The 23,837-nt window shown below is 43.3% G+C and overlaps 1 protein-coding gene and 1 pseudogene across 1 annotated transcript; one reads left to right on the plus strand and one right to left on the minus strand.

The window, feature by feature from the left end:
- Positions 1-12,592: 12,592 nt before the first annotated feature.
- On the minus strand, positions 12,593-13,051 carry LOC138872448 (uncharacterized). Its single transcript, XM_070150454.1, has one exon. It carries the CDS (start codon positions 13,049-13,051, stop codon positions 12,593-12,595), a length of 459 nt encoding a protein of 152 aa, XP_070006555.1.
- An 8,678-nt stretch (positions 13,052-21,729) lies between these two features.
- LOC138884156 (small ribosomal subunit protein bS1m-like) overlaps positions 21,730-23,837 on the plus strand; it is a 2,125-nt pseudogene continuing 17 nt past the window's right edge.

A 23,837-nucleotide genomic window follows, 5' to 3' on the forward strand; every position in this document is an offset into this window, starting at 1 on the left:
TGAGAATTCTAATGCTTTGGATAGCTTCGGGAGGTGATTTGGGACTTAGGAGCATGACCGAAATATGATTTGGAGGCCCGAAGTATATTTAGGGTTGAATTGGCGAAATTAGAATTTAGGCGTTTTCCGGTTGATAGGTGAGATTTTGATATATGGGTTGGAATGAAATTCCGGAAGTTGGAGTAGGTCCGTTGTATCATTTTTGGAGTGTGTGCAAAATTTCAGGTCATTCGGACGAGGTTTGATAGACTTTTTGATCGAAAGTATAATTCGGAAGATTTTGGAACCTTAGGCTTGAATCCAATGTGATTTGGTTGATTCGATGTTGTTTGGGGTATTTTGAAGATTTGTATAAGTTTGGATATTGGTATATGACTAGTTCGTGCTCTTGGTTGAGGTCCCGGGGTCCTCGGGGTGATTTCGAATGGTTGACGGGGGGTTTTGGAGTTGAGTTTGGCAGCTGAAGTTTATGGTTGCTGTCATAACCACATCTGCAGTTGGGAGACCACAGGTGCAACTCCCGTAGATGCAAAAGCAAGCCACATAAGTGGCCAAGAGGTGAGTCAGGCGGAGCCATAGAAGCAGACATCTGGACGTATCTGCGTGACCACAAATGCGGAAGAAAGGCTGCAGGAGCGGTTCCAGGGATTTAAGTGAAAATCGCAGAAGCGTTAGATTGACCACAAAAGTGGTAGATTGGCCACAAAAACGGTAGCGCATAAGCGGAAAAAGGGAACGCAGGTGCGAAATCCTTGGTTCAAAAGGTATATAAGGTTTCCTTCGCGAATTTTTGCTAAGTTCTAAATCTATGAAGATGGGAAGTGAGCTACGGTAGTGAATTTCAAGGGGAAAATTGAAGAGTATCAGTTGGGTAAGTTACCTAAGCTTCATTTCTTGAGTTTATGACCATTTTTTCATTGTTTAATCATGGTATTAGTGAAAATTAAATAAGAAAATTGAGGGATTATGGCTTGATATTGGAGAGCTTTGAGTGGGGATTTGAGGGGCCATTTGAGGTCCGATTTCGATGCTTTTGGTATGAATAGACTCGTGGGAGGATAAGGATTCTATTGATGCAATTTTTATGGAATTCCGAGATGTGGTCCCGGGGGTCGGGTTTGGATCAATTTCGGGATTTTTGGTATAATTTGATTATTTTCGCACGGACTTCGTTCCCTTAGCATATTCTAATGTTATGATTCTAATTTTGTGTAGATTCGGTGTGAGCTGAGGCCGAGGCAAGAGTCAAAGGCATCACAAAGTAGTAATTCATCCGGTTTGAGGTAAGTAACCATTGTAAATCAGGAACTGAGGGTATAAAACCCCGGTATTTCGTATTGTTTTGAAATGAGGTGACGCACATACTAGGTGACGAGTGTGTAGGCGTGCACCGGTAGGGATTGTGACTTGGTCCATCCCATAGCGACTATTAAGCACCGTATTTGATTTGAAATCTTATGATACCACGTATTTTAGAGATTGATGGGTTGTATGCCATGTTTGGGGGCCTTGTGCTGACCTGTTGAGACCCTTACAAGCATTTTTACTGTTTTTCTCACTCTATTTGCTTGAAAGCATATCCTCAGTCATGTTTTACCTGTTTATTTTCTAAACCTGGTTTTTATCACTCTACTTTTTTAAATATGAAAACTGTTTGGGCTGAATCCCCTTTATTTCCACTGTTATGCCTGAGTGGCTATGAGGTTAATGACTGAGAGAGGTTGAGGACCTAATGGTGAGGATTATATATATAGTATGGATCGGGATGTACGCTGTAGTGATACTTATATGGATCGGGCTACACGCCGCAGCGATATATATATTGGATCGGGCAGCGCGCTGCAGCAATATGACGCTTGGGCTGTAGGAGCCCCTCCGGAGTATGTACACCCCTAGTGAGCGTAGTCGACTATAAACTATGGACCAGAATGCACGCTGTAGCGGTTATTATGATTATTACTATTATGAGATATTATTGAGCCTAAGTGCCGAGTGTGAGTACTATGTGATGAGATTTGAGTCACGAGTGCCCTAGAGGCTATATTTATGAGTGATACCTTGCCCGAGGGACCCATTTATGATATTTTTGCTGATTTCACTCTTCTTTTATAATGAACCTCTTTTGAAAACTGCTAAGTAAATGATTTCAAAGTATTTCAATTGAAAATGAAGTTTTTATGAAGTAATTGGCTTTTAAACTATTGAAATTGGTTTGATACTCTGTTGTATACTCTTATATATGATTTTAACTGCTCGTCACTGCACTCAGACCTTATTTACTTTAGTTACTTACTGAGTTGGCATATCACGTTACTCCCTGCACCTTGTGTGCAGATCCAGGTGCCTGAGCGGCAGAGTGAGGGTCCCTAGCATTATCGGAGCTTACCAGAGACTGCAAGGTAGCTGCACGGCGTCCGCAGCCCTGCTTTCCTCCTTCCTATATTTGTTTTCTACATTTTATGGCTTATTATATATTAGTCAGTCAAACTAGTTGTAATTAGAGGCTCTAGACTTATGACACTAGATTTTGTTGGGTTGTGTTGGTATATTTTTGTACTGTTTTTCGCACATTTCAGTTGATTTATATACTTCTTATGAAAATTTGAGACTTAATCAGTTTTAGAAAATAGTTTTACAAAACGAATTCACTATGATTACTTGTTGGGTTGGCTTGCCTAGTACTGTGATAGGCGCCATCATGACGGGGTATTTGGGGTCGTGACAATAACAGTAAATCCCAAATCTTTCACTGAAAACATAAAAAATATGAGTAAGTTTGGAAACTGTGATTTTTTCCCAAAAACATTCAACAATAGTCAGGAAGTCTTATTATCAGATGGCATGAGAAAAGTACATCTCTATGACTACATGTCAATGTGCATGTGAATGTCGTGAGTGTTACTATATCGTACATCATGAGGAAATGCATCTCTATGCCTATATGTCAAGTATGTATGCCAACTGTAATGCAATGCGGTAACAAAGCTATGTGCAATACTCTCGGAGTATTAATGCACTTAGTCCTCCCAATCACTCAATCCTCACAGTCACTCAGTCCTTACAGTCACTCATTCCTCATAGTCACTCAATCCTCACAAACACTTAGCCATCCCAATCACTCATCACTCGCTCTCGGCACTAGCACTCGCACTCAGTAGGTACCTCCGCTTACTGTGGATATGCAGACTCCGAAAGGGCAATTCTAGCCCAAGCACTATAATAAGTCAATCATGGCATGAATCAAATAAGCATGTTGCGGTGTGCAGCCTGATCCTATCATGAATCAATAATACCTGCTACAACATGTAGCCCGATCCCATCAATATCCTCACAATCAGGCCCTTAGCCTCACTCAGTCATCAATCTCTCCAGTCTTTCGGGCTCATAATGTCATGAAAATCAACCCAAAAATAGTGATGTGATATATCAATAAATAGTGACAGAGACTGAGATATAATATGCAAATGAATGCGTATGACTATGTAATTGCAATGTAAGCAAATAACTCAACAGTAGAAATAACCTCACTAGGTCCCAACAGGATAAGCATATAGCCTAGACATGGTTTCTAACATGGATCACAACTCAATTACTCTAGAACATAGAGATTTTATGGATACAAATAAGATTAGGTGAGTACACAGTACCACAGAAATAATTGAGGCACAATTCACACGGTGCACGCCCACAGGTCCGTCACCTAGCATGTGCGTCACCTCAACACCAAACACATATCACGTATATTCAGGGGTTCATACCTTTAGCACCAAGTTTAGAAGTGTTACTTACCTCGAACATGCCAAATTGAATACCGAGAAAGCCAAACAATACTCCAAAAATGCCATCTTATGTGTACCAACCTTCGAACTGCTCGAAACTAGCCAAAAGCAACTCAAGAACATCAAATCATGCCTAAGGAAATAAATCCAAATGATAAATGTTGAATATTTAATAAAAACCAAAAAGTCAAACCCGGGCCCTCACCTCGGAACCCAACAAAACTCACAAAATTTGATAACCCATTTAATTACGAGTTCAACCATACTAGTTTCACCCAAATCCGACTCCGAATCGATTTTCAAAACTCAAATTTCACTCTATGAAACTTTGGAAAAAGCCCCTCAATTGTTTCTTTAAAATCCACAATTCAATTACCAAAAACGAAGATAGATTTACAAAATATAACCAAAAACGAGTAGAAAACACTTGCCCCAATCCATATGGTGAAAATCACCTAAAATGTTGCCCTAATCTGAGCTCCCCAACTCAAAATATGATCAAATGAACAAACCCTCGATATTAAATATTTTTGCCTAGCTGTTTTGCCTCGTTTCATGTGACAAATGATCTCGAAACTCATTTTTATGCCTTCAATGGATTCCTTATGAAATTTCAGTTAAGTTAGGCTTTTGAATCACTCCATTTGACTTTATAATTAAGGAGATATGTTGGTTTCAATATTTAAAAATAGTGTAGAAATTTAAATACGAATTCAGTGGTAATTTCGTAATTAATCTGAAAAAAATCTGGCAACCCAAATTCTTAGAAAAATGACCACAAATTAATCATACGACGCTACTCAAGACTTTAAATAGCTGAACGAAATGCAAATGCTGAAAACGACCAGCTGGGTTGTTACATTCTCCCGCACTTAAACATATGTTCGTCTTCGAACGTGACAAGAGTCGTTCTGATTGCACCTATTCTAGGTTCGACGTCCTCATATTATCAAATACAGTTGCCCTACTGACATGCCACACCAATTCAACCTAGAGCCACAAATCGTGCAATCTGTGCACCAATGCTCAACAATCCAGACGTACTCAAACTAGAGAACCATCCCCGCAAGTTCAACAAGTATCACCACAATGCACTGTTAAGAACCCATCACACACCGTAGAGCCAAAATATACGAATCTAACACGAAGGATCATATCCCAACATAACTCTGTTGCAATGTGTGATCCTATCCAAACACTAGTACATATGAAATACCTCAAGCCACAATACTCAAAATCAACAAGCACGCGCAATTAGACATCAAGTACCCAAAGTGCATGACCATAACCACGGAGAAACAAATAACACCATATATTAAATTCCATAAACAAGGCACAATCAACCATTCCGCTCGAATTCTACTACAAGACTCAAACAAAGCAACATCATGTGTGCCTATAACAAACAAATCACAACCCCTCGTAGCATAGAAGAGTAACTCATAAAACATATTAGAACACGAATATGATCAACTCTAACTGAACAACACACCCCTCAACACTAATAGTTCTGACCAACTAATCCAACCCGATGTAGAATACACATCCTCATTAGGCCTACCAATGAGCTCCCAAATCAACCCTAGTCATCCACAAATAGATAATTAACCTTCGAAAGTCCCCAATGACCTAAACTCAACACTTACTATCATCTGGCTAGCTTGGCTGGATTATCACAGTCCACAAAACCACAAAACAATCTACTTCTGAGGACTTCAAATCTATAGAACACACGAATCACCATATCCGATCCCATTTCCACTGCATGAATGTCTAACACATCTCTCATTTATGATCATCCCACGAGGAGTACTTCTATAATTCTTTCGTTTCACACAGCAAAATCTAAATATCAACAGTCGATCAACCAGGTGAGTACTGCAATACTAATGAAGCATCTGTAAGTCAAAACACTGTGCGCCTTCTAAATGTACACTCAACTCAGGTAAAACCAATTAGTGCCAACATACGAAACCATTTGTGCTGCATAAACTCATAATCTTCCTTTTGGAACTGATTTGTATACTTGCACATACAAATCTCAATCCCACACAACACACCACATCTATCATGCCATCATATGAAAAGTACAAGAATCTCATAATCAACTCTGAGTCACCAGCAGAATACATACCCGATCAGTCAGAAACCTTCTGTTTGATCCAATCCAAGAGAAAATCACAATACGCAATATGCTCCTCATGCCAGTAGGATATGTCCGTCTCAAACTATGGTAGAAATCATTGAGAACACTTTGAAGTCAATTTGCACATTACCAAGCCAATAAAACTGAATCTCTCCAACTCAACTAAGCCACGCAGGTCGCCAAACCCAAGAGTATTGCCACAAAACACCTGTAGAGACTCACCATATCACAAATACCCAAAGAACCTAGCCTATCATTTCCATTACCGTGTTGATCCAACTCACTACCAAGCTATCCTACTTCTCTAAGTTCCTTCCGAATTTCCCTCACGTTGACACTTCTCCTTGCCAGAACACCATGATCATTACCCAAAACTCACCACAAGAAGTCCTAACATGAAACCACACCTCCCTAAGGCCATAAGCCATTGTATTCCCTCTTAAGCACCCCATAAGTACCACAACGAGACACCCACTTTGAAAAGACCTTCTGTGAACCTAAAGCCGTTAACTTTACCTTCTTGATACTGAATGTATAATCCATAATGATATAGAATACCACGAGTCTCGACACCATCCAATGTAAATCTCAGATTCTAGCCATATACAAATCCTGAAAAATCCCAATTGTCACATATAAATCTTGAATCCATTAGAACCCTTTCGAGAGTCATCTACTCTGCTCAAATCTCAATTGCACCACCCAAACGGGCCGAACGACATGTGACCCATCAACACGACAACACCCAATGAAGTAACCCCGCCTTAACGCAACCAAGCAAATTCCTACACCATGCACACTACATCCTTCACGAATAACAACTCAATCATTCCATGATTCCCATCCAGAATTTTCCTTGCTTAAGTCATCCTCAAAACCAGCTTCTGCAAATCATAATCGATCCACAAGTATGTCTTAGACCAAAACCAATACAACACATAACCGTGCAATCAAATCGTCAATAGCAGACTCCCCCACTTGGCTTAAAGCTATGGAATAAAACATCTAATAACTTACAATAACCATACCCTATTACTGTCATAATACCATAGTGAGATTTAACTAAATCCTTCATAAGCTCATGTAACACAAACCATATAATACCTCAAATCATCTGCAAATATCGCATTCATCATTGTGATGGTCAGGTCAACTATTACAATCTATCCAAACTCAAATCGCAAAAATATAACCCACTGGAACAAAAGAAAGCCTCCATACGACATCATAAAAATCACATATCTATAGATTACCTCGCAGGTTATAACCCACATGCTTAGCCTCAAACTGACATCTCTTTATACTCTTTCACAGCCACAACTACAAAGCAATCACTTAATCTTCCTGAGTCTGAACTCACCAACAAGGCATGAGAACCTAATTCATTCCACAGTTAAACAACATGAAATATCCTCCAATACACTCATAACTCGAAACTATATGTCACATCAAGAGATAAATCAAGCATCCAATAATCTTTTTTATATGGTTTGAGGCTCAGTACAAAAAGAAGAGTGAAAGCAACAAAATATCATAAACGGGAAAGCCTCTCAGTCACTCATGACTCAGCTCTCGTCAATATTACTCACACTCAGCACTCCAGATCAATAAAATCTCATAATAGTAGTAATCATAATAACCGTTGTAGCGTGCAGCCCGATCCATAGTTTATAGTCGACTACGCTCACTAGGAGTGTACAGACGCTAGAGGGGCTCCTACAGCCCAAGCGTCATATCGCTGCGGTGCACAGCCCGATCCAATATATATATCGCTGTGGCATGCATCCCGATCCATATAAGTATCGCTGCGGCATGCAACCCGATCCATAATATATATAATATTGTTGCGGCGTGCAGCCCGATCCATAATAGATATATAATTCTCACCATTAGGTCCTCAACCTCTCTCAGTCATTAACCTCGCAACCACTCAGGCATATTAGTGGAAATCAGGGAACTCAGCCCAAACAGTTTTCACATATTAATAAGTAGACTGATAAAACTGGATTTAAATAATAAATAAGTAAGAGGATATGCTTTCAAAACAAATAGAGTGAGGAAAATAATAAAAATACCCCTAAGGGTCTAAACAAGTCGGTACAAGACTCCAAACATGGCATACAACCCAAAATATAGTATCAATGTCTAAAATATGGGATGTCATATGATTTCAAATCAAATACGCAGCTTAATAGTCACTACGGGACGAACCAGGTAACAATCCCTACCGGTGCACGCCCACACACTCGTCACCTAGCATGTGCATCACCTTATTTATCAAAATAATATGAAATACTGGGGTTTCATACCCTCAGGTCCAGATGTACATTAGTTACTTACCTCAAACCGGATGAAATACTACTCCGCGACGCCTTTGCCTCTCGCCTTGGCCTCAACTCGCGCCGAATCTATCCAAAATCAGAATCATATTAGAATACGCTAAGGGAACGAAGCCCATGCAAAAATAATCAAATTATATTAAAAATCCTATAATTGGTCCAACCCGACCCCCGGGCCCACGTCGAAATTTGATAAAAGTCACATTAATAGAATCCTTATCCTCCCACGAGTTCATACATACCAAGAATCCCAAAATCTGACACAAATGACCCCTCAAATCCCTAGATTAAGGTCTCCAATTTCCAAACCCTAACTCCCCAATTTTAGGCTTCAAATCCCCCAAATTTCATGATTAATTAGGTAGAAATCACAATAGGATCGAGTATTAAGTCCATAATTCTTACCTCCAAGAAGTTCTCTTTGATTCCCTCTTCAATCTCCCTCAAGAAGCTCCAAAACCGAGTCAAAAATGGTGAGCTTAGGCCAAAAATCGTGAAAATGGCATTTTGAAACATTATACCCAGCTATTAAAATTACTTAATCGCGATCGCGGGAAATCCATTGCGATCACGAAGCACAAACTTTGCTGGACCAGAATTTATCTTACGCGATTGCGAATATCCCCTTGCATTCGCGAAGCTTAATCACCCAAACCCACGCGATCGCGTCTTGCCTCACGCGGTCGCATAGAGCAATCACCTCTACTACACACCAGCTTGCCTTCTTCTAAGCGAACGCAACCCTGGTCAGGCGTTCGCGAAGCACAACTTCTCAAACATCCGCGATCGCGACCTCCTCTCTGCGAACGCATAGAACAACTTCATCCCTGCCCCGAATTAGCCTACGCGATCGCAATCCCCTTTATGCGATCACGAAGAGCAAAATGCCTGCAACAAAATACCAGCAAAAACTGCACTCCTCAAGTCCAAAAATGTCCCGTTGGATATCAGAAATACACCCGAGGCCCTTGGAACTCAACCAAAAATGCTAACATATCCCATAACATCATTCAAACTTGTTCCAATCTTCGAAATACTCAAAACAACATCAAAACACCAAATTATCATTGGATTCAAGCCTGGAAATTCCAAATAAATTCCGATTTCGATCAAAATGTCTATCAAACCTCGTCCGAATGACCTGAAATTTTGCGCACACGTCACAAATGACACAACAGACCTACTCCAACTTCTGGAATTCCATTCCGACCCCTATATCAAAATCTCACCTATCAACCGGAAAACGCCAAGATTCCAATTTCGCCAATTCAAGCCTAAATCTAGTACGGACCTCCAAAACATATTCCGATCACGCTCCTAATTCCCAAATCACCTCCCGAAGCTATCCAAACCATCGGAATTTACATTTGAGCCCTTTTTCACATAAGTCAACATCCGGTTGACTTTTCTAACTTAAGCCTACTCAAAAGAGACTAAGTGTCTCAAACCTTACCAAAACCTCTCCGAACCCGAACCAACCAACCTGATAACACATAATACAGTTGAGCAAGACAATAAGAAGTAGAAATGGGGAAAACAAAGTGGTAACTCATGAAATGACCGGTTGGGTCGTTACATCCTCCCCCTCTTAAATAAATGTTCGCCTTCAAACGAGTCAATAAACATACCTAAAGCCTCAAATAGGTGAGGATATCTACTCCACATCTCCCGCTCGGTCTCCTAGGTAGCCTCCTCCACGGGCCGACCTCTCCACTGCACTTTCACTGAAGCTATATTCTTTGACCTCAACTTTCGAACCCGACGCTCCAAAATAGCCATTGGCTCCACATCATAAGTCAAATCATCATCCAATTGAATCGTGCTGAAATCCAAAACATGAGACACATTGCCAATATACTTCTGGAGCATAGAAATATGAAATATCAGATGCACACTCGTTAAGCTGGGTGGCAACGCAAGTTCATAAGTCACTTCCCCAATCCCCGAAGAACCTCAAAAGGCCCAATGAACCGAGGACTCAATTTACCCTTCTTCCCAAATCTCATAACACCCTTCATGGGTGAAACCTTCAACAGAACCTTCTCACCAACCATGTAGGACACATCCTGAACCTTTCTATCAGCATAACTACTTTGTCTCGACTGCACTGTATGAAGCCTCTCCTGAAGCACCTTCACCTTGTCTAAAGCATCCTGCACCAAGTCTATACCCAATAGCCTAGCCTCACCCGGCTCAAACTAACCGACCGGAGATCTACACCATCTCCCATACAAAGACTCATATGGATCCATCTGAATACTCGACCGGTAACTATTGTTATAAGCAAACTCTGCGAGTGGTAGAAACTGATCCCATGACCCTCCAAAATCAATGACACAAGCACACAACATGTCCTCCAATATCTGAATAGTGCGCTCGAACTGCCCGTCCGTCTGAGGGTGAAAAGCTGTGCTCAACTCAACCTGAGTACCCAACCCTCACTGTACTGACCTCCAAAACTGTAAAGTAAACTGAGTACCTCTATCTGAAATGATGGAAACTGGGACACCATGAAAACGAACAATCTCCCGGATGTATATCTTTGCCAACCGCTCTGAAGAATAGGTAATACACACAGGAAAGAAGTGCGTGGACTTGGTCAGCCGATCCACAATCACCCAGATAGAATCGAACTTCTTCAAAGTCCATGGGGGCCCAACTACAAAGTCCATGGTTATCCGCTCCCACTTCCACTTTGGAATATCCATCTGCTGAAGCAAGCCACCCAATCTCCGATGCTCATATTTCACCGAACTTACAATTGAGACATCGAGCTACAAATCCCACAATGTCTTTATTCATTCTCCTCCACCAATAATGCTGTCTCAAATCCTGATACATCTTCGTGGCACCTGGATGAATGGAATACTGCGAGCTATGGGCCTTTTCTAGAATCAACTCCCGAAGCCCATCCACATTGGGCACACATATTCGACCTTGCATCCTCAATACTCCGTCATCACCAATAGTCATATCTATGGCATCATCGTGCTGAACTTTATCCTTTAGGACAAGCAAATGAGGATCATCATATTGGCGCTCTCTGATGCGATCCAATAAGGAAGACCGAGAGATCACACAAGCCAATACCCAACTGGGCTCCGAAATATCCAACCTCATGAACCGATTGGCCAAGGCTTGAACATCAACTGCAAGAGGTCTCTCCCCAACAAGAATATATGCCAAACTCCCCATACTCATCGCCTTCCTACTCAAGGCATCGGTTACCACATTAGCCTTTCCGGATGGTACAAGATAGTAATATCATAATCCTTTAGCAGCTCCAACCATCTCCGCTGCCTCAAATTGAGATCCTTCTGTTTGAACAAGTGCTGGAGGCTACGATGATCAGTAAAAACCTCACAAGACATACCATACAAATAATGCCTCCAAATCGTAAACGCCTGAACAATGGAAGCAAACTCCAAATCATGAACATGGTAGTTATTCTCGTGGGGCTTTAACTGACAAGAAGCATAAGCAATGACTCTACCCTCAGGCATCAACACACACCCAATACCAACTCTCAAAGCATCATAATACACGGTATATAAACCTGAAGCTGATGGCAAAACTAACACTAGAGCTGTGGTGGAGGCAGTCTTAAGCTTCTGAAAGCTCACCTCACACTCATCCGACCACCTGAATAAAGCACCCTTTTGAATCAACTTGGTCAAGGGTGATGCTATAGATCAAAATCCATGAACAACCTGACGGTAATAACCCGCCAATCTAAGAAAAATACGAATCTCTATGCCCGAGGACAGTCTGGGCCAACTCTGAACCACCTCTATCTTCTTTGGATCAACCTGAATACCCTCACTGGAAACCACGTGCCCCAAAAATGCCGCTGAACTGAGCCAAAACTCACACTTGGACATCTTTGCATAAAGCTTCTCCTCCCTCAATATCTGTAACACAACTCTCAAATGCTCTGCGTGCTCCTCCTGACTACGCGAGTATACTAGAATATCATCAATGAAAACAATCACTAATGAGTCAAGATAAGGCCGAAACACGCTGTTCATCAAATACATGAACGCTGCTGGGGCATTGGTTAGCCCAAAAGATATCACAAGGAACTCATAATCACCATATCGGGTCTTGAAAGCTATCTTAAGAATATCCAAGTCCCTGTTTTTCAACTGGTGATAACCTGAATGGAGATCAATCTTGGAGAACACTCTCACTCCCTGAAGCTAGTCAAACAAATCATCGATACGAGGAAAAGGACACTTGTTCTTGATTGTTACTTTGTTCAACTGCCTGTAATCAATACACATCCTCATCGTGCCATCCTTCTTCTTTACAAATAGAACATGTGCACCTCAAGGCGACACACTAGGCCAAATAAACTCCTTATCAAGGAGTTCCTGAAGCTGCTTCAACTCTTTCAACTCCGTCGATGCCATTCGATACGGTGGACTATAAATGGGCTGAGTGCCCGACACCAGATCAATACCAAAATCAATATCCCTGTCCGGTGGCATACCCGACAGGTCTATAGGAAAAACATCAGGAAAATCCCCCACAACATGAACAGAATTAAAACTGGGAGTCTCTGCACCGACATCCCTCACAAAGGCTAAGTATGAAAGACAACCCTTCACAACCATCCGCTGGGCCTTCAGAAATGAAATCACCTTACTGGGGATAAAATCAGAACCTTGCCACTCAATCTGGGGCACAACCGGCATAGCCAACACCAATGTCTTTACATGACAGTCCAATATAGCATGATACAGAGATAGCCAATCGATGCCCAATATCACGTCAAAGTCCACCATACACAGCAAAAATAGGTCCACTCGGGTCTTCAGACCCCCAATAGTCACCACACACGACCAGTATACATGGTCCACAACTATAGTATCGACCATCAAAGTAGATACAAAAACAGATGAAATAAGAGATTCACAGGGTGTATCCAAATAACGAGCAAAATATGATGACACATATGAAAAGGTGGAACTGGGATCATATAACACATAGGCATCTATGTGGCAGACTGAGACAATACTTGTAATCACATCATCTGAAGCAATAGCATTGGGTCTAGCTAAGAGTGCATAGAAACGAGCCTGACCACCACCTGATCGACCTCCCCAGATGGGGCGACCCCTAGCTGACTAACCCTCGAGAAGATGAGGATATTGCCTCCTCATATGCCCAAACTCTTAACACTCATAACACTTCCCCGGTGCTGGAGATGGGGACTGAAGGGAACCCCTAGCACCGAGATGACTAGCAGATGCACCTGGCATAGAAGAGCCCTGAACTGATGGAGCACGAGACGAAGTCTGGGCTAAAAGGGCACTGAGTGATGAATGGCCCTAATGAGAACTGTGAGAACCATGACCGGATGATGCCCCACGATAACCTGGCGAGCTGACTGAGCATGCATTAATGGACGACCTCTGCCGTGTTGAAACTGACCCCACGAAGGAGCACTACCAAAGCTACAAGATCCTCGAGGCCTCATAGCCTCCTTCTCATCTCGGTTCTAGCGATGAACTGAATCAATCTCGTAGACGATGTCAACAAACTCCTCAAAAGTAGCACCTGACACCCTCTGCCTAGTCATGAGAATCTGAAGCTAATTGTAAGGCCATCAATGAACCTCCTAATCCTATCTTGATCCGTGGGAACCAACCAGACCGTATGATGAGCTAACTTAGAGAACCGCATCTCATATTGTTTCATAGTAATATCTCCTTGACGCAATTGCTCGAACTGCCTGCGCAGCTCTTCTCTACGAGATTGTGGCACGTACTTCTCCAAAAAGAGAATGGAGAACTACTGCCAGGTAAGGGGCGTTGCACCAATAGGCCTACGCCTCTCATAAGCCTCCCACCAAGTAAATGCATCTCCAGAAAATTGAAAAGTAGTAAATTCCACACCACTGGTCTCCAGAATACTCGTTGTACGAAGAATCCTCTAACACTTGTCCAAGAAACCATGGGCATCCTCTTCCTTAGTACCACTAAAATTCGGAGGCTAAAGTCTACCAAACCTCTCCAATTGACGTTGCTCGTCATCAAGCATAGCAGGTACCACATACTCCTAAGCTGGTGCAACCGGCTGGGCTGGAGGTGCCCCCGGTGTCTGAAGTCCCTGCATAACCTTCTCAGGGATGCGAGCAACAGAAGTCTAAGTACCTCCCCCGACCTGAGAAGTAGCTGCGGCAGTAGTAACTGAGACCGCCTGAGTCAGACCAGTGCATACTGATAGAATTTGAGCTAAAGCCTCCTGAAGGCCCGAAATCACAATACGCACAGTCGGTGCCTGAGCTGGTATTGTTGGAGCATCTGTAACTGGGACCTGATCCTGAACTGGGTGGCTGGTGGATCTACAGGTGCTGCCCTAGCTACTGTGCAGGCTACACCCCTGCCCCTACCACGGCCTCGACCGCGTCTTCGGCCTCTAGTGGCCCCAACTAGTGGTACTAGTGGTCATCCGTCCAGACCGGTAGCATGTGTCCTCACCATCTGTGAGAGAATAGAATAATAGAAGTTTAGTACTAGAATCAATAGATTCACATGACAGGAATTCAAGAATGAGAATGTTATTAGCATTGTAGTATTATAAATACCCAGTACCACTAACAAGATTAAACTATTGCGATCTTAGCCACCACCAAGCTTTTATTAGGATCGCAATAAATGAGTGCTAATAACAGATCCCAGCCACCACCAATAGTTTAATCTTAGATTTACTTGGTCTAATTTAGCATTGTAGTATTATAAAATTAGACGTAAAATCAGGTAAAAGCTGCTTCGACCTCTCTCGCTACTCAATAGTAGTGCAGGGTTGGCTTCGATCAACTTTTTGACACCGTTGCCGGAGAGCTAACGGTTTTGGCTATCTATATAAATCATTTTATGTATTATTCTTCTTTCCTTATTTGTTACTAATTTGTTTGTGTCACAACTTCAGGTACTAAATGGCAGCAAACTTAAACAATGCACCAAGCGGATAAACTATTCCAACGTCCTTTTTTGGTTTGAAATCCTAGGTGGAAAATGTTTCTAATTCTTTCTAAAATTTGAAAGAATTTACTTTGATTCACTTGAATCCTGAGCAAATAAGGTTCTTGGTTTTTAAAATCAAAGGCATAATGTTTGGATATTGCTTACAAAAGTCTTCTTGATAAGACTTATAATTTAGTCTTTTGAAACTTTAAAGACACATGTAAAGGTGAACAATGAGTCACCTTAAGGGGGGGGGGAGGCTTCCACGTTCTCTTGGGGGTGATTTGTTAATTTTTATCCACTTATTAGTTAACTGGATAATATTTTATTATCCGGTAATTAATTTATTACCCGCATAATTTAAAAATTACCGCAACTTACTTAAAATTCTATTTATTTTCAAAATACTCCATATATAATTTATATATTATATTACCGTGGTCATATGGTACCTTGTATGATACTAGTTTATAATTATCGGGTATTATTACTTGATCCGTATTTTATCCCAAATTGGCCATTTTCAATGAAACTTGTTTTCTCTAATTCGTGCATCCTTTATCCTTCATGACACTTTATTTATCACTTGTTATAAATATCGTAAATACGTTAACATCGAGATGATCTCACCCCCGAGTCTACGTCAATTAACTGGAGACGAAATTGTAACGTACGAAAAACACGAGATGTAACATCCTTCCCCCTTGGAAACATTCGTCCTCGAATGTTCTACTCCCCGTGATCCATATAACTTTGGCAAGGTCGCCTTTATAAGGACACTACTACCAACTCTCCCTGTAGAAGCTTAATAATCCAACGCCATCCTAGACCACAATTATCAATAACGACAATGGCCTCACATGACTAATGACAATATTCAACACAAGAATTTATATACGTACCTTATAATTATGACGTCTCAGTTGGACCCTTCTCTGGAGGAGTAAATAAGCAGAGATATCTAGACTTCATATTTTCCTCGGCCTCCCAAGTCGTCTCTTCCACATTGTTGTTTCTCCAAAGTACCTTCATGGAGGCTACCTCATTATTCCGCAGCTTGCGGATTTTTCGGTCTACGATGGCAATCGGAAGTTCCTCGTATGATAAGTTCTATGTAATCTGTACATCATCCGTGGGCACTACTCGGGTAGGAACGCCAATGCACTTCCGTAACATAGATATGTGAAAAACCGGATGGATAGACTCCAATTCCGAGGGAAATTCTAACTCATAAGCTACTTAGGCCACTCTCCGAATAATCCTATAAGGTCCAATATACCGTGGGCTAAGCTTGCCTTTCTTGCCAATCCTCTTCACACATTTCATAGGTTACCCATTTAAGATCAAATAGTTTAATGTCGCGTGAATCTGTTATTAGCACTAAATACCCAGTGCTAATAACTGAGGGAGAAAGCATAGACTACTAGCAATGGGGGAGAAAGCATAACATGTCGCAATAAAAGCTTGATTCGAGGCGTCAGCAAAACACTGTTGTCTGTTCCAAAAACAAAAGCCCCTTAACGCCCCGGGACGGGAGTGGGGGATGGCCCTACGCGTAGGCAACAACAGCACCAGCTCTACGAAGTCAGAATCAAATCTTTCTGTTGGCTTTCCCAATTCATTCGTGAATAATAATTCAAGGGCGTGAAGCGAGTACTTCTAGATGCTTCGCCTGCTTTATATTATGGCGGCTATGTTTTCGTGGCGAAAATGAACGAAAAGCGAGATGAGCGTGCTATTTTAAAATCGATTGATAGATAGCCTGATCTATTCTGATAGATCGAAAGAGATAGAGAGGGAATCTCTCAAGAATAAGGGGAAATCTCCTATTTCTATCTATTGATGAGACAACTATCTATTCTTGATCCATCATAAAGAAATCGATATGTATCTGATGGAGTCTACATCGTACGTAGAGCGCCCAAGCGCTTTTTAGGCCAGCTCAGTTCTCTTATCCATCGGTCCAATGCACTAGGCTTATCTCATGGAGGGAAAAGCCAAAATGTAGTTGTCTTGTTCGCCGCCTCGACGCATTCCCTTCTCTCCCCGGTATTGTCCCACATAGAAAGAAAGAGCACAGAGCCCCGGCCCGACCTGTAGGTCCACTAACGTAAACCGAGGAGTTGAGCCTGAACTGGTGAACCAAAGTCACTTTCGGAACCATACTTCCTACAGCTAACATGTGTCCAGTCCAGCGGGAACGCGCAGTGCAAACGAGCCTGAGCTGCTATACTGAATCCCCCACTGGCCATCGGGGACCCAGTGGTAAGGCCATGATCCGCAGGGGAACAGATCACTCATTCTTCCATTGGGTACAGGTGCACGAACGACAACTCCAAACGTCACACATCCGCAACCTACCTACTATTTAGGTGGCACCAACGAGATCCAGCTAAGGTAAGGAACTTCATGTCGCGGCTACTCCACTCCGCTGTGCTGCGGTCTCATGAACTGAACTTCGTTGCCTTCCCACGCAAAAAGCAAATGGGCGCTGTGCAGTGGGTCAGTTTCGAGGTGGGGAGCGAATAGAGACCAGAAGAATGATTCATTTGGATCGACGAGCTTTTTCAGTCCAAAAACAAAGAATCAATGGAATGTCTGTCTATCTATGAACATCTATTCTATCTGTATATCTAGGGGATCTCTCTATACATATAGATTTTTTTTATGGAATGATATGATCGGCTAGCCGTAGCCGCATATCAGCTACGCTCAATGCGGGATTTCTGTTGGATCAGATCTTTTGGGAAGCTTTTGGACCTAGCGAAAAGGGCTCTAAGCCTTCACGCAAGCAAGCGCGAGAGAAGCGGAGCACGAAGCTACCGCTTCACCCGACCGACTAAAATACAACAGTCGCGACCTACTTTGATTCAAAAGAAAGGCGAAGGGTTTGGCAACAAGCAAACGGCTTTCTATCATAGTTGCAAGGGTTCCAAACCTTAACTACTTAAGTACCAAAGGCTGCTTTCGGTTGGTTTCATAATGGGGCTGTTCACTACAAGCTATCAGCGCTCAGCGCTGTCTTAGATTGAACGTTGACTTATCTTATTGCCGTTCAATCTCTAAGGCGGGTTTCCGCTGAGAACGGAATAGTGTTCGTGTCCAAAGGTGAACAAAGCCCTAGCTTCTAGAGTTCGCTGCTTTTCCCAGGCCGGAGAAGGGCTTATACTGCTCGCCTTTGTTTGATATGTTCATTCAGTACCAATACAAACTAAAACTACACCAAAGTGGAAGGGCCAGTATAGAAGCTAGAAGTAGCTAGCCTATAGTAGTCGGCCTAACCAAAGCCTCACGACAACATAAAATTAGCCTTATGAATTGAATCTTAAGTAGGGGGCTTAGCCCGCCCGCCTACCAATCAAAGAGGCTGAGAGTAAGCGTAAGCTCACCCGGAAGCTCGAAGAGCTTCCCTTCATTCGCTTCGCGGGAGCCGCACAGCACATAGCTGGAAGTCAGAGGGCCCATACTACCTGCCTAACCCTTCGCTCCGAGGGACCGTAGATCGGAAAGCGCCTTCTAAACCACCCCATTCATCCAAAAGAGAAGGGAAGGGGCCTATGTATTTGCATGACCCCTGCAGATTTAACCCTATCTATACCCGGAGCCACTCCCCTAGCGGTCCTGCCACCACGCCGCAGAACGGGAGCTCGTGTGGAACCTTTTATTCTGGCGTAACAGCGGTAGAACGTAACAAAATATTACGGCCGCCTAACATAGGGGACGGAGGTACGGTAAACTCGGCCAAAATATGAGACCCGAAGGGCCCGGCGCGCACAATCCTATCCTATCCGAGTCCGGGTTTACCCCTTGCACTTCGGACAGCCATCTGTAGCATCATAAGGAGGACCCCCCTTTCGAGGTACAAAAAGAGTTCGGTACATAGGAGGTTGGTCTTTCTCAATGTGGTGTATAGCACGAAAAACCTTTCGATACAAGATAGGGCCGTTCACATGAAAGAAAAAAATGAATCCTTTCTTATCTTCTTTCCCGAGAGGGAAAGAAAAAGAGGGTCTTATGGAGGGAGAGGGGAGGGCAAAGGCTTGGGCCTACCTATTCCGATAGGACCCCATAAAAGAACGGGAGCTGTTGAGAGGTTCCATATTGCCGAGACGAAGGACAGCACTTCTGTACGTGATCGTAGTATGTCACGTCGTCTCGTCCCCGCTGCATCGAAGAGTACCTATGCACTATGTTCCGGTTCACTGATAAGGAAGATAGCGTTGGGGTGGGGGTCTACGATGTGATACTAAAGTATGACCGGGGGAGATACATGCTAACTATGGGTAGGAAGCAGGAACCATTATGTAAAAAATTTCTGGGGGATTACAGATCTCTTATACTACCATCGATCGACAGAGCGGAACGACCAGAAAAAAGAAGTTAAGTTAGAAATCCGTATGATAGGTGATAACTATCTTGTACGGTTCAGGGGGTAATCGGCGTACTCCGATCAGTGGGGGGGAATCTTTGGCTCTATCGAACATACAGGGAATTGGAGGTAGCATTCTACCGATGTCAAGTCATGGACTGGTTTCTTCAGCCCTTTTTCTATGTGTTGGTGTTCTATATGACCGACATAAGACTCGACTTGTTAGATATTACGGAGGTTCAGTGAGCACCATGCCGAATCTCTCTACCATTTTCTTCTCTTCCACTTTGGCCAATATGAGTTCACCTGGTACTAGCAGCTTTATCGGGGAATTTCTCATCTTAGTAGGAGCTTTCCAAAGAAATAGCTTAGTAGCCACATTAGCAGCGCTTGGGATGATTTTAGGCGCGGCCTATTCCCTTTGGCTATATAATCGTGCGGTTTCTGGGAATTTAAAACCCGATTTCCTCCATAAATTCTCCGATCCAAATGGCAGAGAAGTTTCCATATTTATACCTTTTCTTGTTGGAGGGGCGACCGTACGTTAAACTACCAAAGAAACTAGGGTAAACCAATGTGATCATGACATTGTAGGTGCTTGCGATGGGACGGATGCGACTTCCCTCAGTTGGTTTGGGTGGCATAGCCCGTTGCATAAGTCCCCCCCTTTTTTTATGCATTTCTTTAGTCTTTAGGGAGCCAAAGCTTGACTTTACTAAACTAATAAATAAGGCTCGCGCTAGGCGCTTACCTTTTTTGGCTGTAGGGTTGGGGTGGCTTGCTGGGTGAGACTGATAGAAAGAAAGGACGGGGGGCAACCATGCATGGTACTTCTCGACCCTGTCTCCGAGGGACAGTTGAACTAGCGACTCATGAATGCTGCCGGGTTGGACGAGCTAATAACTCGAAGGCGTTCGGTCTGTTTTTTGAGCAAGAATCATAGCCTTACCTTATCTTCACCATGATACGAACTCCAAGTTCTTATGGCAGAGCACGAGGAGATTTATCATCAATATGATGATTGGAATGGAAACTAGAAGCACGACTGGGGTCCTCGTGGTCCAAGATAATCAAACCATCAATAACAGTAATGTAAGCATGAGACTTTTTGGTAGTACCGGTGAACTAGATGGCTGCAGCGATGGAATCTGGGACGGAGGACTTGTAGTATATCTCTAGATCTGGCAAAAGCGAAAGACCCCCTAACATAATTCGAATGGAGGCTGACCGCTGAGCCCACTCTGGCCTCGCGGGGCGGGACCCTGTGGTTGCGAGCTGGAGCTGCCATAGCTTATGGCTATAGCAATGGGAGGGCCCCAGTAGAGAGAAAAGTCAGGATAACGAGCGCTCCACCCACCAAGCGGGCAGAAGGAGTAGCGGGCAAGTGCTTGGTAAGCCAACAGCCTAGTGAACCGGGCGGGGTACTCGAAGAAAGGGGGGCACACTGTGCAAGTACGAGAAATTGGTCCTGCTCCGCTTTCTTAAAAGCAAGGACCACTACGAGAGGTCAAACCAAGGATCTATGGATGTGGGGGCTCGTCCCCGGTCAATATTGGATCAAACAATAGGGGGCCGTAGCACTGACCTCTTTTTTTATTGATTCAATACAATAGGGGAAAAGATCGTACAGTTCTCTACCGAGACAAACTCTCAACGGATCCTCCGCGCGCTGGGAATACCTCTTCCGTGCGTCTTTCTCGTGGCAAGAACAGAACAACAGGGAAAGACCCGGCCCAGGGCGAGCTTTATTTATTTAAGAGATAATGGGGAGTGAATCGAATTCCGTTTCCGTTCTTTGGGGCTTTCGGGCCCCTCTCGATATTTTTCTACGTTGAGAAGGGGGAAAGAGTCTAAATCAAAGGGCATTAATGAACCATCAAGGGGAATAGTGGGCGGGTCTCATGAGATCTATGCCGGCCGTCGGAATCAAACGAAGGTCGAAGGACCATTCGATTCATTAAGGGGCATAGCGGCGCCCTCGCCCAACGCCATTTCCGGACCTAGCAGCAGACTGGCGGGCCGTGCCTGAATTCAGACCGGACCAGACTCTTCTTTGTTTGAGCTTCTCCCAGGCACGCAGACCAAATATATCACTTGTCCTGGACAAGTATGTAGAGATCTTCGTGGGACCGTGGAGGGAGTCTCAATCGATCTTTTCTAGGATTCCTTATCACGCCACACATGGAGATCTTTCCATTGATAGATCAGAGGGTCCCCCCTTGAACAAATTCTTAAAGGTTAGGTTACTACCTGCTTCTACGGAAGAGGTTTACTTTGTACCGCCCGGAGGTCATATAGATCGGAATCCGGAGCGATAAGAACGAAAGGGTTGGTGTGGCCACAGCTACAACTACTGGCGCTTCAAATTAGATTCTAAGGGCGCTACTGAAAGCCTTTTTTTAGGTCCTGTAATAGGGAGGTGTAAGCCTCGAAAGCCTTTGGTACTTCGGTAGGGTCGGACGGCTTTCTTTGCCCCAGCTTGGCGAATCGCATCCCCGCACAACGACATTCTTTGTTTGTGCGCCCCTTACCGTTCTCGCTCAGTCTTTCAACGGCTGGGAAGGCAGTCGTAGAAACGAAGCCTATCGCCACGCCGACCATCAAATACGAGATTGGGCCCCTTCTCAAAGATTTGATGGAATGGCCCACCCCACCCAAGAGCGCTTATGTCATAGGGGAACTCATGGCTGGAAACAATCCTTATGGTTTGTTTTGATATCCGGTAGGAATAATAAAAAAAAAGTCCAGGTTGGTTGGTGAGCCTAGTGATAGGAGACTATCTAGCTTGGTTCGGAGAGCACTTGTTGGGTTAAATATTTATTTGTTGCTAAATGTTACGGCCTAAATGCTGAACTATTGACCCTACTTGTTCGGATGGGTGTTCACCCCAAAGTGTTCCCGGACCGCATGCATACATCCGTAAGTAACTTAGTGCAACATGGAAAATTTCATTGAGAGGAATCAGCAAAGAAAAGAAAAACGGGTCAACAACATCAACATGTGTATTTGAGAGATTGTCCTCGGGCTGAGGAGTGTCCACATGAGTTCGTTGAGGTGTTTACACAGGCCTGTGGTCCTCTTTTATATTCTGTCGAGAGTTCGGATTGCTCCACCTAAGTAGAACGAAAAGAAGGAATTGGAAAAGAAAGGGGGGAGCTATTGTGAAGCCTAGAAAGGCGGAAGCGGAAAATCGCTTATACCGAGTTCCCCAACAGCAGCTTAGCTTAGTAGCAAGACTCTTTCTACTGGCGTGGCGCTGCTGGATGCTTCTGATCAATAGAACACGAAGAGGAGGAAAAAAAAAGCTTATGATGAGCATCTATTTGAGTCGATCATTTCCAAGATCTAATTCCAGTTTTTTCTTATGTAGTGGAAACGCCTTACAATCTGAAGTTTTACGCTTAAGGGAAGAAATGTTCTTGGTGGATGCAGGACTTGGGACCCCCAGAATTTGTATGCAAGATGAGCCTACAGGAGTGCCAATCAACCGAGCCACCAGGTTTGAGAATAAGGTGGGATTCCTGGATCTAGTGGCCGGTGAATCACTGATCAAAGAGCAGATTTTAGAGAGATTCTTCATCGATCTAGTGGCCGGTGAATCACTGATCAAAGAGCGAGCAGCCGCCAGGTTTAATGATTTGGTGGGATCTACAGATGTAGTGGCTGGTGAACCGCTTCTTCTTCTTCCACGAAGATTCAGACAAAACCGAGCTTGGATGGAACTGAACAAGATTTGGCGAAACGAATACAAAGGTCAAAGGCTTTATTATTGAGAAAGTAAAAGGAGGTTATTCAGTAGCCATCGCAGGTTTCATTACTTTTCTTCCATTCCGTCGCAGAAGGAAAAGGATATCGAATGATCGATTCACCATTGAGAACATTAACCCCAAAAAGACGAATATTGTGGTGTTCTAACAGCGGCAGATCAAAGAAGAACTTGATGAGCGAAATCCGCTGACAAAAAAAAAGAGAACTTTTTGAATTCCGATGCCTAGCGTCCCCTGATAACCTAGGATTAGTGGTGATAGGGCTGATGTGGTATCTCGGAAACTGGGATTTGATGGTATCTGTAGAGCGGATCCCATGGGCTTCTCGGGTGGAGGTTGGTTGAAGATGATGTGATGCAAGTGAACGTTTACGAAAAAGCTGTCGTAAAGTTTCGTTCTTCGTTCCGTCGTCGATCAATCTATCACTCAATCACAGGCCGCTCTGTCATTGTCTGATTTTTGGTTG

This window comes from Nicotiana sylvestris, chromosome 1 (assembly GCF_000393655.2).
Source record: "Nicotiana sylvestris chromosome 1, ASM39365v2, whole genome shotgun sequence".
Taxonomy (NCBI): domain Eukaryota; kingdom Viridiplantae; phylum Streptophyta; class Magnoliopsida; order Solanales; family Solanaceae; genus Nicotiana; species Nicotiana sylvestris.

Bases quoted from the DNA above. Each gene is read 5' to 3' on its own strand.
- LOC138872448 (XM_070150454.1), bottom strand. From the start codon at position 13,051: ATGGTGGACTTTGACGTGATATTGGGCATCGATTGGCTATCTCTGTAT.